Below are 14,134 nucleotides of genomic sequence, written 5' to 3'. Positions count from 1 at the left end.
TGCATGCAGGAAAAAAGATGGTGTTCTATTATTTACAGTTCAGTTTTGAAGATTGTACTCTATTTTGAAAGATACTCTTTAAAATAACACAGTTTGACAATCGTTTCAGGTCGACAATTCACAATACTTGTTATTTGGTCTTGACAGTATTTGACAAGCTGGGCAATTCCAAGGGGGTTTTTTTTTACTGTTTCTTTTCATTAATTCATTCAAGCATTTGTTGTCCGTCCCTAGTTAGCCTTGAGTAGATTGTGGTGAGTTGACTTCTTAAAGCACTGCAGTCCATGTGCTGTAGGTAGACTCACATTGCCATTACTGCAGGATTTTGATCCAATGACTGTGGAGGAACAGTAACATATTTCCAAGTCAGGGTGGTCAGTGACTTGGGGAGTAGCTTGCTGATGTTCTCATGGTGTTGACACAGAAGCTTTGGTGAATTTTGTGCACTGCATCTTAAAGATAGTACATGCTGCTCCTACTGAGTGTCAGTTGTGGAGGGTGTGGATATGGTGCCGAACAAATGGATTGCTATGTTCCGGGTGGTATCAATGGACATTGTTGGAGCTGCACTCATCAAGGCCAATGAGGAGTATTTTATCACATTCCTGACTTGTGATTTGTAGATGGTGGTTAGGCTTTGGAAAATCTGGAGGTGAGTTACTCGCTAGTGTTCCTAGCATCTGACCTGCTCTTTTATATGGCAAGATCAGTTCAGTGTCTGGTTAAAATTTTCTACCATTACAACACTTTTATTCTTAGTCATTTGAGATCTCCTGACAAACTTGTTCTCAATTTCCTGCTGACCATTGTGTGGTCGATAGTATAATCTCAATAAGTTGATCATCCCTTTCCTATTTCTCAGTTCCACCCATATAACTTCACAGGACATTCTCCCAGGAATATCCTCCCTAAGTACAGCCGTAATGTTATCCTTAACCAAAATTGCTTCCTCTTCTCTATCCCTCGGAATTATAGACATTTATAAATCTTTTCAGCCCTAAGGCAACACGCTGGCAAAAATGGCACTGCCCCACACCCCCTTGCCCCTCCCATCCCCTTCTATCCTTCCTATAGCATCCTATAGTACCCTGGAACATTAAGCTACCAACCCTGCCCTTACCTGAGCCACATCTTTGTAATTGCTAAGCATCCCAGTCCCATGTTCCCAACCATGCCCTGCATCTATCTGCCTTACCCGTCAGGCCTCTTGCATTGAAATAAATGCAGCCTAATTTATCAGTCTTACCTTGTTCTCTGCCTTACTCTTGCCTACCTTATTTAACTTGCTGCTATCCTCCTGTACGATTCTGAGTTGTCTCTTTCTCCCTATCTTCCCCCACCCCACCCCTTTACTAGTTCGGATCTGTCCTGCCAGTGAGATAGGACGCATCCAGGGATGCGATTGTAGTGTCTGGGACATTGTAAGGTATGATTAATGAGTATGACTATGTCAGACTTTCACTGAATTAGTTTGAGAAACCACTGTCCTAATTTTGGTACTTGAACCTAGATGTAGTCAGGAGAACCTCTGCAGGGTGAACAGAGCTGTTTTGGCCATTGTTATTTCCAGTGCCTAGGTTGATATCAGCTTTATAGAGACATATATAACACGGAAACAGACTCTTCAGTTCAACTCGTCCATGCTTACTATGTTCCCGAGTACTTTTGACCCATATCCTTTTGAACATTTTCTATTCGTGTACTTGTGAATGTATTTTAAATGTTGTAACCGTACTTGCATCTTCCTCTGGCAGTTCACTCCAAATACACAGCCCCTTCTGTGTGAAAACATTGCCCCTCAGGTACCTTTTAAATCTTTCTCCTCTCACCTTAAGATCCTACCCTTTGACTTTGAACTCCCATACTCTCAGGAAAGATCTTTACTATTCACCTTATCTATGTCTTTCATGATTCTATAAGGTCAACCCTCAACCTCCTACACTCCAGGGGAAAAGGTCCCTGCCTATCCAGCCTCTCTTTTATAACTCAATGTCCTGGTAAAACCCTTGTAAATCTTTTCTGCATCCTTTCCAACTTAAGGTCCTAGAGACCAGAACTGTACACAGTACTCCAGAAGTGACCTCACTAACATCCTGTACAACTGCAACATGATGTCCCACTCCTATACTCAATAGTCTGAGCAATGAAGGCAAGCGTGCCAAATATAGTCTTTGCCACCCTGTCTACCCGTGATGCAACTTTCAAGGAACTGTGATCCTGGGCCCCTTGGTTGTCTTGTTCGACAACACTCCCCAGGGATTTCATTTGTATTTTGAGACTTTGTAGCAATTGTTACAACTGAGAGGCTTGCTTGGTCATTTCAGAGGGCAGTTGAGAGTCAACAGCATTGCTATAGGTCTGGAGTCACTTGTATGACAGACCAGGTAAGGATTTCTTTCCCTGAGGGACATTAATGAACCAGTTGGATTTTTCCTAATAGTGGTTTCATGGGCATCATTAGATTCCTAATTCCAGATATTTATTGAATTCTAATTTATCATTTGTGGGGTTTGAACCCGGGTCCCCAGAGTATTAACTGTTGCTGACTGAATAGTCTAGTGACAGTACCACTAAGCCATTATCTTCCCTCTATTAATGCACCTTTTACATACAATCTACTCCACAGTTTACAATGCAAAAGCATCTGATCTAACGCTATGTCTGCAGGTGCCAGACTCAGATAGTCATTCTTCAGCTTTTTCAAAGCCTAGCATGATATGTGCCCTCACCTGACATCCACTTTATTGGTTGTTAGATCGGAGCTAACCTTGGCTAACTTTTCAGTCCAAAATCCAGGTATTTAGGCTAACTTAACACCATTATATTGACTATTCCAGCACAAATTTACAATCAGACTTGGGGACTGTGTGGAAAGTGATGTAATATGCCCATACAGATTATCCTATCACTTTATACCCACTCAAAGTGATTCACGTCATATGCTGCTTTTTGATGTCAGCTGAGGGCTGCCAACATGTGTTCTCTTTGAACAGAGCTAAGTCTTTTATTAATAATTAACTTCATTTTAACATGTTTTTCTACCATTGCATTAATGACAGGGGCCTACTGGCATTAAAGAGACAGTGACTGTTTCAAATGATGGTGACAGCGATGGAATGGCAGGAGAGGAACATGTCAGCCCGCAGTTCCCATGGCAGCTGAACCTGCTGACCCACATTGAGGCTGTGCAGAACGAAGTAAACAGCAGAATGGATTTCATAGAGAAAGAGCTGAATGGTAAAATTAGCACTGTGCTGCTCTGATCATTTTCTTTTAACATATGAATGTATGAATACAAATCATTCAATATCTCGAGCTTGTTTTCCATTCAGTAAGATGATAATTTGATTTTGCATCATGTATATGTCCTGCCTAACATTTTTTTTTATTTCAAAAATATACTTTATTCATAAATGATTTGATGGTCTGTACATTGGATCATGCCATACATATGTCCATATTTACACAAACAGATTCGACTTTATTCTTGTCCTTTACAATCCTGTGCATTTTTTCAATCTTGTATATATACATATATTTGGCTGAGGCATCAGCAGAGCCCAAAAAAACGTCTGTATGGGCCCCCTGTTCTTCTTTCGGCAGGCCGATCTTACACAGTGGTCTTTCCCCACCGCGCCTTGGCGGCAGCTGCCCCAAGCTTCAGCGCGTCCCTCAACACGTAGTCTTGGACCTTGGAATGTGCCAGTCTGCAACACTCGGTCGGGGTCAACTCCTTCAGCTGGAAGATCAGCAGGTTTCGGACCGCCCAGAGAGCGTCCTTCACCGAGTTGATGATCCTCCAGGCGCAGTTAATGTTCGTCTCGGTGTGAGTCCCGGGGAACAGGCCGTAGAGCACGGAGTCCCGCGTCACGGCGCTGCTTGGGACGAACCTCGACAAGCACCACTGCATTCCTCTCCAGACTTCCTCTGCATAGGCACATTCCAGAAGGAGGTGTGTGACAGTCTCGCCCCCCCCGCAGCCACTTCGAGGGCAGCGTGCGGTGCGGCAGAGAGTCCGGGCGTGCATAAAGGATCTCACAGGCAGAGCCCTTCTCACCACCAGCCAAGCCACGTCTTGGTGCTTGTTGGAAAGGTCTGGCGATGAGGCATTCTGCCAAATGGCTTTGACAGTCTGCTCAGGGAACCGCTCGACAGGATCCGCCCTCTCCTTTTCCCGAAGGGTCTCAAGGACGCTACGTGCTGACCACTTCCTGATGGACTTGTGGTCAAAGGTGTTTTTCCTCATAAATATCTCCACGAAGGACAGGTGATACGGAACGGTCCAACTACTCGGAGCGTTCCGCGGCAGCGAGGCCAGGCCCATCCTTCGCAACACCGGGGACAGGTAGAACCTCAGTACGTAGTGACACTTGGTGTTTGCGTACCGGGGATCCACGCACAGCTTGATGCAGCCACACACAAAGGTGGCCATCAGGGTGAGGGTGGCATTGGGCGTGTTTTTTCCCCCATTGCACCGGTCTTTGTACATTGAGTCTCTTCGGACCCGGTCCATCTTTGATCTCCAAATGAATTGGAAGATGGCCCGGGTGACTGCGGCGGCACAGGTCCTGGGGATAGGCCAGACCTGTGCCACATATAGCAATACTGAGAGTACCTCACACCTGATGACCAGGTTTTTTCCCGCGATGGAGAGCGACCGTTGCCCCCATCTGCCTAGTTTCTGTCTCATCTTCCTGATCCGCTCCTCCCAGGTCTTGGCGCACGCCCCAGCCCCCCCGAACCAAATACCCAGCACCTTCAGGTGGTCAGTCCTGACGGTGAAGGGGATAGAGGATTGGTCGGCCCAGTTCCCGAAGAGCATGGCCTCGCTCTTGCCTCGGTTTACCTTGGCCCCCGAGGCCCGTTCGAACTGGTCGCAGATGCACACGAGTCTGTGCACGGACAGCGGATCCGAGCAGAAAACAGCGACGTCATCCATGTACAGGGAGGCCTTAACCTGCAGGCCCCCGCTGCCAGGAATAGTCACCCCCCTCAGGCTCGCATCCTTCCTGATGGATTCGGCAAATGGCTCTATGCAACACACAAACAAGGCGGGTGAGAGGGGGCATCCCTGCCTGACTCCAGATCTTACAGGGAAGCTATCTGATTCCCACCCATTGATTGAGACTGCACTGACAATGTTGGTGTAGAGCAGTCTGATCCAATTTCCGATTCCCTCCCCAAAGCCCATTTTGGAGAGGACATCCCTCATATATGTATGCGATATCCTGTCAAAGGCTTTCTCCTGGTCAAGGCTGATGAGGCATGTGTCCACCCCCCTGTCCTGCACGTAGGCGATCATATCCCTGAGGAGCGCGAGACTCTCAGAGATCTTCCTGCCCGGTACAGCACAGGTTTGGTCCGGTTGGATCACCGATCCCAGAGCAGACCTGACCCGGTTGGCGATGACCTTTGACAGGATTTTGTAGTCTGCATTTAACAGTGAGATCGGTCTCCAATTTCTAATTTCCTCCCTCTCCCCCTTCCGCTTGTAGACGAGGGTGATGATGCCTTTCCTCATGGATTCACTCATGGTACCTGCCCGGAGCATACTGACATACACCTCCAGCAGGTCCTGGCCGATCAAGTCCCAAAGAGCGGAATAAACCTCGACCGGTAAGCCGTCGCTTCCGGGAGTTTTATTCTTTTCGAAGGACTCGAGGGCCTTGGTCAGTTCATCCAGAGATAGCGGCTGGTCCAGCCTCTCTCGTGTTCCGTCATCTAGGACCTCCGTGATAGAGGACAGGAACGACTGGGAGGCCGCGCTGTCGGTCGGCTTCAAGTCATACAGGCTGGCGTGGAAGGATTTGCTGATCCTCATGACGTCAGCCTGAGATGACGTTACCGAGCCATCTTCTTTCTTCAGGCTGCTGAGCACGGAGCTCTCTTTGTGCACCTTCTGGAAGAAGAAACGTGAGCACGTCTCGTCCTGCTCCACCGAGCGGACCCTGGACCGGAAGATTATCCTGGAGGCCTCCGAGGCAAAGAGCGAGGCTTGCTGGCCCTTCACCTCCTTGAGGTCCTCCGTGACATCCACCCCCATCGTCTGCAGCAGGAGCAGGTTCTGCATACTTTCCTGGAGCTGGGACAGTTTTCCCCGCCTCTCTCTCGCCTCCTGGACACCTTTGAGGATAAAGAACCTCTTGATGTTCCCTTTTACCGTTTCCCACCAGTCCGCTGGAGACTCAAAGAGGGGCTTCACGGTTCTCCAACCTGCGTAATCCCTCTTGAGCTCTTCGATGTTTCCCGGGGTCAACAGCTTAGTGTTCAGTTTCCACGTTCCCTTGCCCGCCCGCTGTTCGTCCTGTAGGTGACAGTCGGCCAGCAGGAGGCAGTGGTCAGAGAAGAACACCGGCTTGACGTCGGTGGATCTGACCGAGAGCGTTCGGGACACAAACAGGTAATCTATCCTTGAGCGGATAGACCCGTCTGCCCGTGACCAGGTGTATCTACGCTGCGCTCCGTCTGCAGGGGCGCTGAAGACGTCGTGCAGCTTGGCGTCTTTGACCGTTTCCATCAGGGCCCTGGACGTAGCGTCCGGTTTACTGTCCCCCCCGCCGGATCGTCCATCAGCATCAATGATGCAGTTGAAGTCTCCGGCCAGAATGACCGGCCTGGACGTAGCCAGCAGCAGTGGAAGCTGTTGCAGGACGGCCAACCGTTCACTCTTACCCACTGGGGCGTACACGTTGATTAGTCTCACGGGAGCGTTTCTGTATTTGACGTCCACGACGAGGAGGCGCCCGCCCACCACCTCCTTAACCTCGGAGATGGTGAAGTTGCCTCCCCGCAACAGGATACCCAGGCCGGAGGCGCGGCTATCGTTGCCCCCCGACCACACTGACGGCCCGTGGGCCCACAAGCTCGACCATCTCCTGTAACTGCTGAGGTGCGGTATCCCGCACTCCTGCAGAAACAGGACATCGGCTTTGACGTTGGCCAGGAAGGCCAGCGTTGAAACACATCGCGTAGCCGCTTTAATGCTACGCACATTTATGCTGGCAATTTTAAACCCCATTTTAACAGTTTGCGGGGTTACCAGTGTCCATTTTCTTCTGGTCTTGCTCCAGTGGGGTAGCTGCGTGCATCCCCGTGGTGACAGCAAACTGCTGGACCTTCCCAGGGCTGAGGTAGTTGTCCGGCTCCACACTGGAGTCATTTCCCCGCTCTGGTGTCATCGTGTCAGACCCAGGGTCCGCATCGCCCCGTTCTCCATCTGACATCAGGGCTGTCACTGGGACGCTGCTCCCAGTTCCCTGGAGCTGTGGGCCGGTGGGTACCCCTTGGTTCTCACCGGGTAGGGGGAGGCCTTCACCCATCCCCTCAGAGGGATCGTCTTTTCCTTCTTGGGCGGTGTTGCCCTCCTTTCTCCCCACGGCGCTCTGCCTCTTCCTCCGGAGGCGACCCTTCTTGCGCCCGTCCTCACCCTCGGAGGAGCTGCCTGTATCCTCCTCTTGGAGGTGTCTCTTCCCCCTTCGCTTGGTGGCTTTGGGGCCCTCGAGAGGTTTCCTTTTCCTGTTTTTAACGATAATCCACTGCTCTGCCTCCTTTGATCCCTCCTCTTCCATTTCCTCCGTCTGTCTTGCAGGAGCTTGGGTCGGCTGCTGCATCTCCCCGCTGTCTGCTGCCTGCTCCTCTACAACTTTCCCTTCCTTCTGGGTGCCTCCAGGCACCGTTCCTTTGCTGATTCGCGGTACCTCGTTAGACTTTGTCGGTCCGCGGCTCGTGTTGCCACCTCCGGCCATCTGTGCGTAGGTGGCGGCTCCTCGTCTTGGGCAGGCCTTGTACATGTGGCCCGCCTCCCCGCACAGGTTGCAGCTCTTTTCCTCCCGACAGTCCTTTGTCAAGTGACCCTCCTGTTTGCAGTTCCTGCAGATGGTCACTTTGCAATCCACCGCCACGTGTCCCGACTTCCCGCAGGTTCGGCACACTTTGGGCTGCCCTGCATATGTCAGGTAGCCTCTGCTCCCTCCGATTGCGAAGCTCGAGGGTGGGTGGAGGATGTTCCCACTGTCGTCGGCCCTCAGAGTTACCTTGACCTGCCTCTTACTGGTCCAGATCCCAAAGGGGTCGATCACATCGGTGGCTTCTCCCTCGACTTGGACGTACCTTCCCAGGAAGGTCAGGACATCAGCCGCTGGAACGTAGGGGTTGTACATATGGATTGTAACAACCCAGTTCCTCTGTGCAGGAAGCACACACAATGGCGTCGCCGACAAGATGGAGAACAGCGGCTCCCCTTCCTTCTCCTTGAAGACCTTCAGGAGCTGTTCGCACTGCTTCACGCTTCTGAAGGTCACATCGAAGTAGCCTGCCCCAGGGAAATCCTGCAGGCAGTACACGTCTGCGGCTGCAAGGCCGCAACACTCCAGCAGAACTTTCTTCACAAACACTGTCCGATCCACCGGTGTGTGCTCCTCCACCTTCTTCACAGTCACCCTGACTGTGTTCCGAATGCCCTGGCCCGGGCGGCGAGTGGCTGCTGAGGCCATAGCTCAGAGGTTGGCTGGTCCCTGAATTGGCGTTAGGCCGAAGCCAGCATGAAGATCCACCAAGAGCAGGTCAGCACAACCAAATGATCCTCCAACGTCCAATCACGATCCAGCGATGGTCTCCAGCAGCTCCGACGACTCGCAACACGACCCCCGCAGTTTTTCCCCCGCCAGCACGCTTCTGCTGCGTCGAAGCTCCAACACTCGAGCAGAATCTCTTCCTCTGGTCCTCAGGAACGACACATATTCCGAGCCAAAAGGCGTATATGTCCTGCCTAACATACCCCACCCCACCAAACTGCCAAATACTTGCTCATTCACTTGCTATCTTTCTTCACTATGTTCTCTTCACAACTCACTTTCTTACATATCCTGTGTTCATCAGCAAATTTAGTTATCATACAGTCGCCCCCTTCTTCCAAGTCACTGATATACAAATTGTCAGTAATTGAGCTCCCAGCATTGATCTCTGTGGTTCTCTACTTGTCACATCCCATCAAGCTGAAATTTACTCATTTATGCTTAATTACAGTTTAACGTTAGCTAACCAATCCTATATCCATGCTATTGTATTGTACACTAATCCAAGACAATCCATACTCAAAGATGAATTGGAGCAATTTTAAGTTTCAAGACTGAGATCGCTAAATTTATGTGTTGAGATACAGATCATTCATGAAAGAACATGATTGCAGTGTTGAATAGTCTCGTCCTATTCCCATAACTTTTGGTTTTCATTTTCATTGTACATAAATCAGAGAGAAAATATGCTACATCACAACTGAGCAGAACACAGTTGTGTTTCATCCCATTTCAAAATGTCATCTTCTTCCATCAAATAATTGTCACAGATCTTCTACAAATCTAGCTATAGCACATCCACAGGTTCACCTTTATCCTCATCCTCAAACAAACTCCAATAATTTAGTTAAACATGATTATCCTTTCACAAAATCAGGTTGACTTTGCCTGATTACATTGAGATTTATCTTCTAAATTTCAGAGTCTAGTGTCATTGTATCATTACAATGACACAATTGTATCATGCACCACCACCAGATGCACTGCAGAAATTACAGAAATCTGTAATTAAACATAAATGAGTAAATTTCATTTTGACATTAAATTACCATGTCCATATTTATAACTTTAATTGCTTGTGTAAACTTGATATGGTTTATAAGAGTAACTTACCCCTTGTGGTAGTACAGTAGTGTCTTTCTTTAATTTCTTCTTGTATTACAAAAAAAGTGTCCACTTCAACCAACTTTGCTCCCCAAAATTCCATTCAGTTTCCACAAATAATATTAAATAAAGGTATTGTATAAAATTAGGACCAATTGTTTTCTTTAAAATGAGAATTAGATAAAGTTTTGCATGAAACTATACTCAGCATTAACATCACAGATTCGCAGAATTGTTATGATGCAGAAGGACGCCCCTTAACGTATTGTGTCTGCACTGGTTCCGGAGCATTTTAACTTACTGCCAATCACCTGCCTTACCCCATAACTCTGCAAATTGTTTTATTTAAATAATCAGCCAATCCCCTCTCGGATACTCCAGTTGAACTTGCTCCACCATGCTTCCAGGCATTGCATTTCAGCCCAAAATTACTTGCTGAGTGAAAAAAGATTTTTCTCACCTTGCCTTTGCTTCTTTCACAAAACAATTAAAATCTGTGTCTCAGAATAGGGTCATTTTCTTCCAATTCACTCTGTCCCCTCAGAATTATGAAAACTTATATCAGATTACTGCTTCCTCAAGGTTTTGTTTTTATTCACTGGCTGCCTTTCTTAACCATCCCCAATTGCTCTTATAAGGTGACTATTAGCTTCTTGAACTGTTGCAGTCCATGTGCTGTAGGTAAACTCGCAATACTATTAGGGAGGGAATTCCCTCTCGATCTAGACCATTTATACAAGTCAGGAAAAACAAAATTTGCAACAGCAACCACTGGGGAATTCCATTACAAACTTTTCTCCAGCCGAAAAATACCCAATGACCATTCCTCCCTGTTTCCTGTCTGTCAGTAAATTTGTATCCATGTTGCCACTGATCCTTTCGTGACCTTAATTTTTCTCACACGTCTGTTTTGTGGCATACTACAGAAGAACCTTGATTATCCGAAGAACACTTGGCAGGGAGTATTTTGGTCGGTTAATTGAATGCCGGATAACACAGTTCAGCCAAGCATCGGGGTCTTGCCGAATAATCCAATATTCTGATAATTGAATGCCAGATAATTGAGGTTCCTCTGTATTTCGAGATATCAGTGAAGCACATCAACAGCTTTATCTTCACCAACCCTTTTTGCGAACTGTTCAAAAAACACCAAGTTAGTTAGACGTGTTTTTCCCTTAATAAATCTATGCTAACTTTTCTGAATAAATCCCCCTCTTTTAATTCTATCCCAAATAATTGTTTCCTCACCACTGAAGTCAAACTGGCCAGTCTGTAATTGCTGGGTCTACCTTTGCATCCTTTCTGAACAAATGTTTGCATTTAATTTTTAAGTCCTTCAAATTCTGCTCTCACTTCCTTCAATATCCTTGGATGCATCACATCTAGTCCTAGCTCCTATCAACTTTAAGTACTGTCAACTTAACCATACCACCTACTTATCAATTTTAAATCCTTTTAGTGGCTGAGGTTTCTTCTCCGTCACCATGGCCTGAATAGTATCTGCTTCATAGTTAAAGTTAGATGCAAAGAATTCATTTAACATCTCGATTATGTTTCTTGCTTTTAAGTGTAAATCCCCTTTTTCGAGCCCTAACCAGCCCCAAACCTCTTTTTAATCACTATTTTACTGTAGCTGTGCTTGAAGATGATTTTGGGATTTCCCTTTGTCAGCTGTGGTTTGCAGCACCATGTGACAGCAAATAGTGAAATAGCAAGTAGTAAAAGTGTAAACTCTGTAGCAGCATCACTCTGAGTGTTTATACTTAGATATAACTCCCACAAAGCAAGATGATTAATTTTAAAGAGGAATGTTCCTTTATTGTTAAACCAATCATATCTTCCCAACCAATTATGTAAGTTCCCTTTTGTATATTTGACTCTGATTGAACTTATAACAAAGTTTTTTTGTTTTTTTTCTTGTTTTCTTCTACGCAATCTCCTAGTTCTGGAAAGTTGGTTGGACTTTTCTGGGGATCTTGAACCACCAGAACCACTTGCACGACTCCCACAGCTGAAACGCCACATCAAACAACTCCTGATAGACTTGGGAAAGGTGGAGCAAATGGCAACTTGCTGCTCTCTCTAGGAAGACAAGAATTGGTGGGGCAGGGAGAGAGGGAGACTGAAAAAGGACAGAATGGATTGAAAAGCACACAGCAGATTGGAACCATTGAGAAGCTAATTCATCTACAACTTTGGTATGGAAGGATTTGAGTTCCATCAACAACTTACAGGAAATTAAGAGACTGGAATGAAAAGCAAATGGCCAATTAGATATCCTGCAACATCGGACTTAAGGCAGAACTTCTGTCTCATTCGTAGCACTTGCCAGCATAAAGTAGCCCCGTCATTTTGGGAGCACTCGCATACAGTACAGAAAGCATTCTAATCACTGATCAAGTGTTGCACACATTCCTTCCTAACTGATCATGAACGCCTTGGTAACAGTTGTGGAAGGGCTTTTGGTTGCTCAATGAGCAGTGTATGTAAGAAAACACAGATGGTTAACAGCATTTTGTGATTAGGAGTAACTGAATCTAGCATCTGTTATCACAGAAGCTGGAATTACTTCAAAACAATGCAACTCCTGAAATCAGATGCTTGAAAATTACAGCTTCCTCAGTTGATTGTCTGATTGCAGTGAAATAATGCAGAGATGATCAGCTTATGAATTGGAAATTAAGGCTGCTTTAAATCACTGCAGCAATATTCATTATGTGCTTTGTGATAGTTGACTACTTAGATGGTCGACCCCAGGAACAGTTTGAAAAGAACTACTTATTCCTGCAGTGTGGGCAGACAAGTTCCTTTCTCCGTCAGCTCCCAGCAGCCAAGCATTAGTTCCAATGTGAATTTTCAACACAGTACTAATTGCATATATGGAGAGAGAAAAAGAAACCCTGATAAAATATATTGGAATGTTCTGGCTTTTTCAAAGGTCGAAGGGGTGGTGAAGGTAGAAGAATTTCTGGTCAGAAGTTGGACACTGAGATCCTTTGGTTTTAGCACCACAGTCTGAGATATTAAATTGCTGTGTAAGACAGTCAAACTCATTACAATTAGAAAATGACTTGAAACTTGACAGTACTGGCGATACAGTTTGAGGTGTGCAGTATTGCGGAAGACCTCAGTCTGTCAACTTCTCCTAATCTGAGATCATTTTACCAAGTGGATGCAACTTGGAAAGACCTTCATGCGATGAGTCTGTAGTTCTGTATGCTTTAACTTCATGTAACACCATATTGTACGGAAGCTAAACCAAAGGGTTGTCATGTTCAAAGACCACATGTGCCCCAATTACTTTAAAAAATTAACTTTAAACTCCACAAAGCACTTGATCATTCTTCCCTCAATCACTGGCAGGTCAAAGAATAGACAAACACAATTCATCTGTCTGTGCTATTGACTACCCTGAATCCTTTCTCATTCCAAAACATGTGTTTTGTATACCCGTAATTAACTTGTTTCTGAAATTGGTGCTTAAAATTAAGGGCATGCAAAATAGGTGGAGTCAGGAAACTGAATTGAATTTGGAGTTTACGCACAGAAAACCCAGAGGACTTGTTAACATGGTTACACCAGAAATGGTTCACTGGGACCTGTATGTTCTGTTCTGTACAACAAAATTAGTGTAGTTACATTAAAAGAAAGGAAATTTGAAAGTTGTGCAGACAAAATCAGTTTATAATGTAGCCCAGTGGGTCTCACTTTTTTTTATCTGCCCAGAATACTCAGCTGCTGTTGTTCAGAAACATTTGAGCTATAACAAAAGCGAATTGTATGCCAGGCAGATATATTTGCTATCAGGGTGTGTGTTGACAAAGTGTATATCTCAAAGTGTATATTTGGCTTATATATGTAAAGTTCTGGAAGCTGAAGTTCCTCCCCTTTGCATTTCATTCTGTGTATAAAACAATTCACGATGGGTTTTTTTTAATAGACAATAAACATTTAAGCAGCAGACCACATCTATTCTACGCAGTAGCAATGGCTATTATCACTGATCTGAAAACTTCAGTCTCCTACTCAAGCTAAATTTGGAGGTACATAGAGCAATAGCTCCACACACTTGGACAGACCATGCACTGCTGGGGAGTAAGCTTAGTAAAGAGGAAGTTTGGACATTTGGGGTCATTGCTTGGAAGGAAACAGTGACAATTATTGAGGTATGTTTTTCCACAGATGAAGTAAACTTATCTACTAATCAAACAATTGCAATTCATAGTGGAAGTGTTCCTGACACAAAAGAAAATGCATGAAGTTTTTGAAGATCAATCATTTCAGCCACAGGTCATTGTGTAGAATTTTTTCTGAGTAGTTTTCAAAGCATCATTCCATTACACAGCTGTCCTTTTATAATTGCATACTGTTCATCTCCACTCACAATGCTTTAGCTAATAAAGCAGACCATTTCTCACATGCAACAAGACTTCGATAACATCCAGGTTGGGGCTGAT

General features: G+C 45.9%; 1 protein-coding gene across 2 annotated transcripts in view; it reads left to right on the top strand.

Annotated features, from left to right (window-relative positions):
- Nucleotides 1–13,659, top strand: part of phf20l1 (PHD finger protein 20 like 1) — a 123,058-nt gene extending 109,399 nt beyond the window's left edge. For both annotated transcript variants that reach the window (XM_072570006.1, XM_072570005.1), the window contains 2 exons: nucleotides 3,060–3,237; nucleotides 11,621–13,659. In XM_072570006.1, the coding sequence (XP_072426107.1) occupies nucleotides 3,060–3,237; nucleotides 11,621–11,763 (321 nt within the window). In that variant the 3' untranslated portion in view covers nucleotides 11,764–13,659. The remainder of the gene's footprint in view (nucleotides 1–3,059; nucleotides 3,238–11,620) is intronic.
- The last annotated feature ends 475 nt before the right edge of the window (nucleotides 13,660–14,134 follow it).

This window comes from Chiloscyllium punctatum, chromosome 5, assembly GCF_047496795.1.
Source record: "Chiloscyllium punctatum isolate Juve2018m chromosome 5, sChiPun1.3, whole genome shotgun sequence".
NCBI lineage: Eukaryota > Metazoa > Chordata > Chondrichthyes > Orectolobiformes > Hemiscylliidae > Chiloscyllium > Chiloscyllium punctatum.
This window is presented reverse-complemented; position numbering and strand designations above follow the sequence as displayed.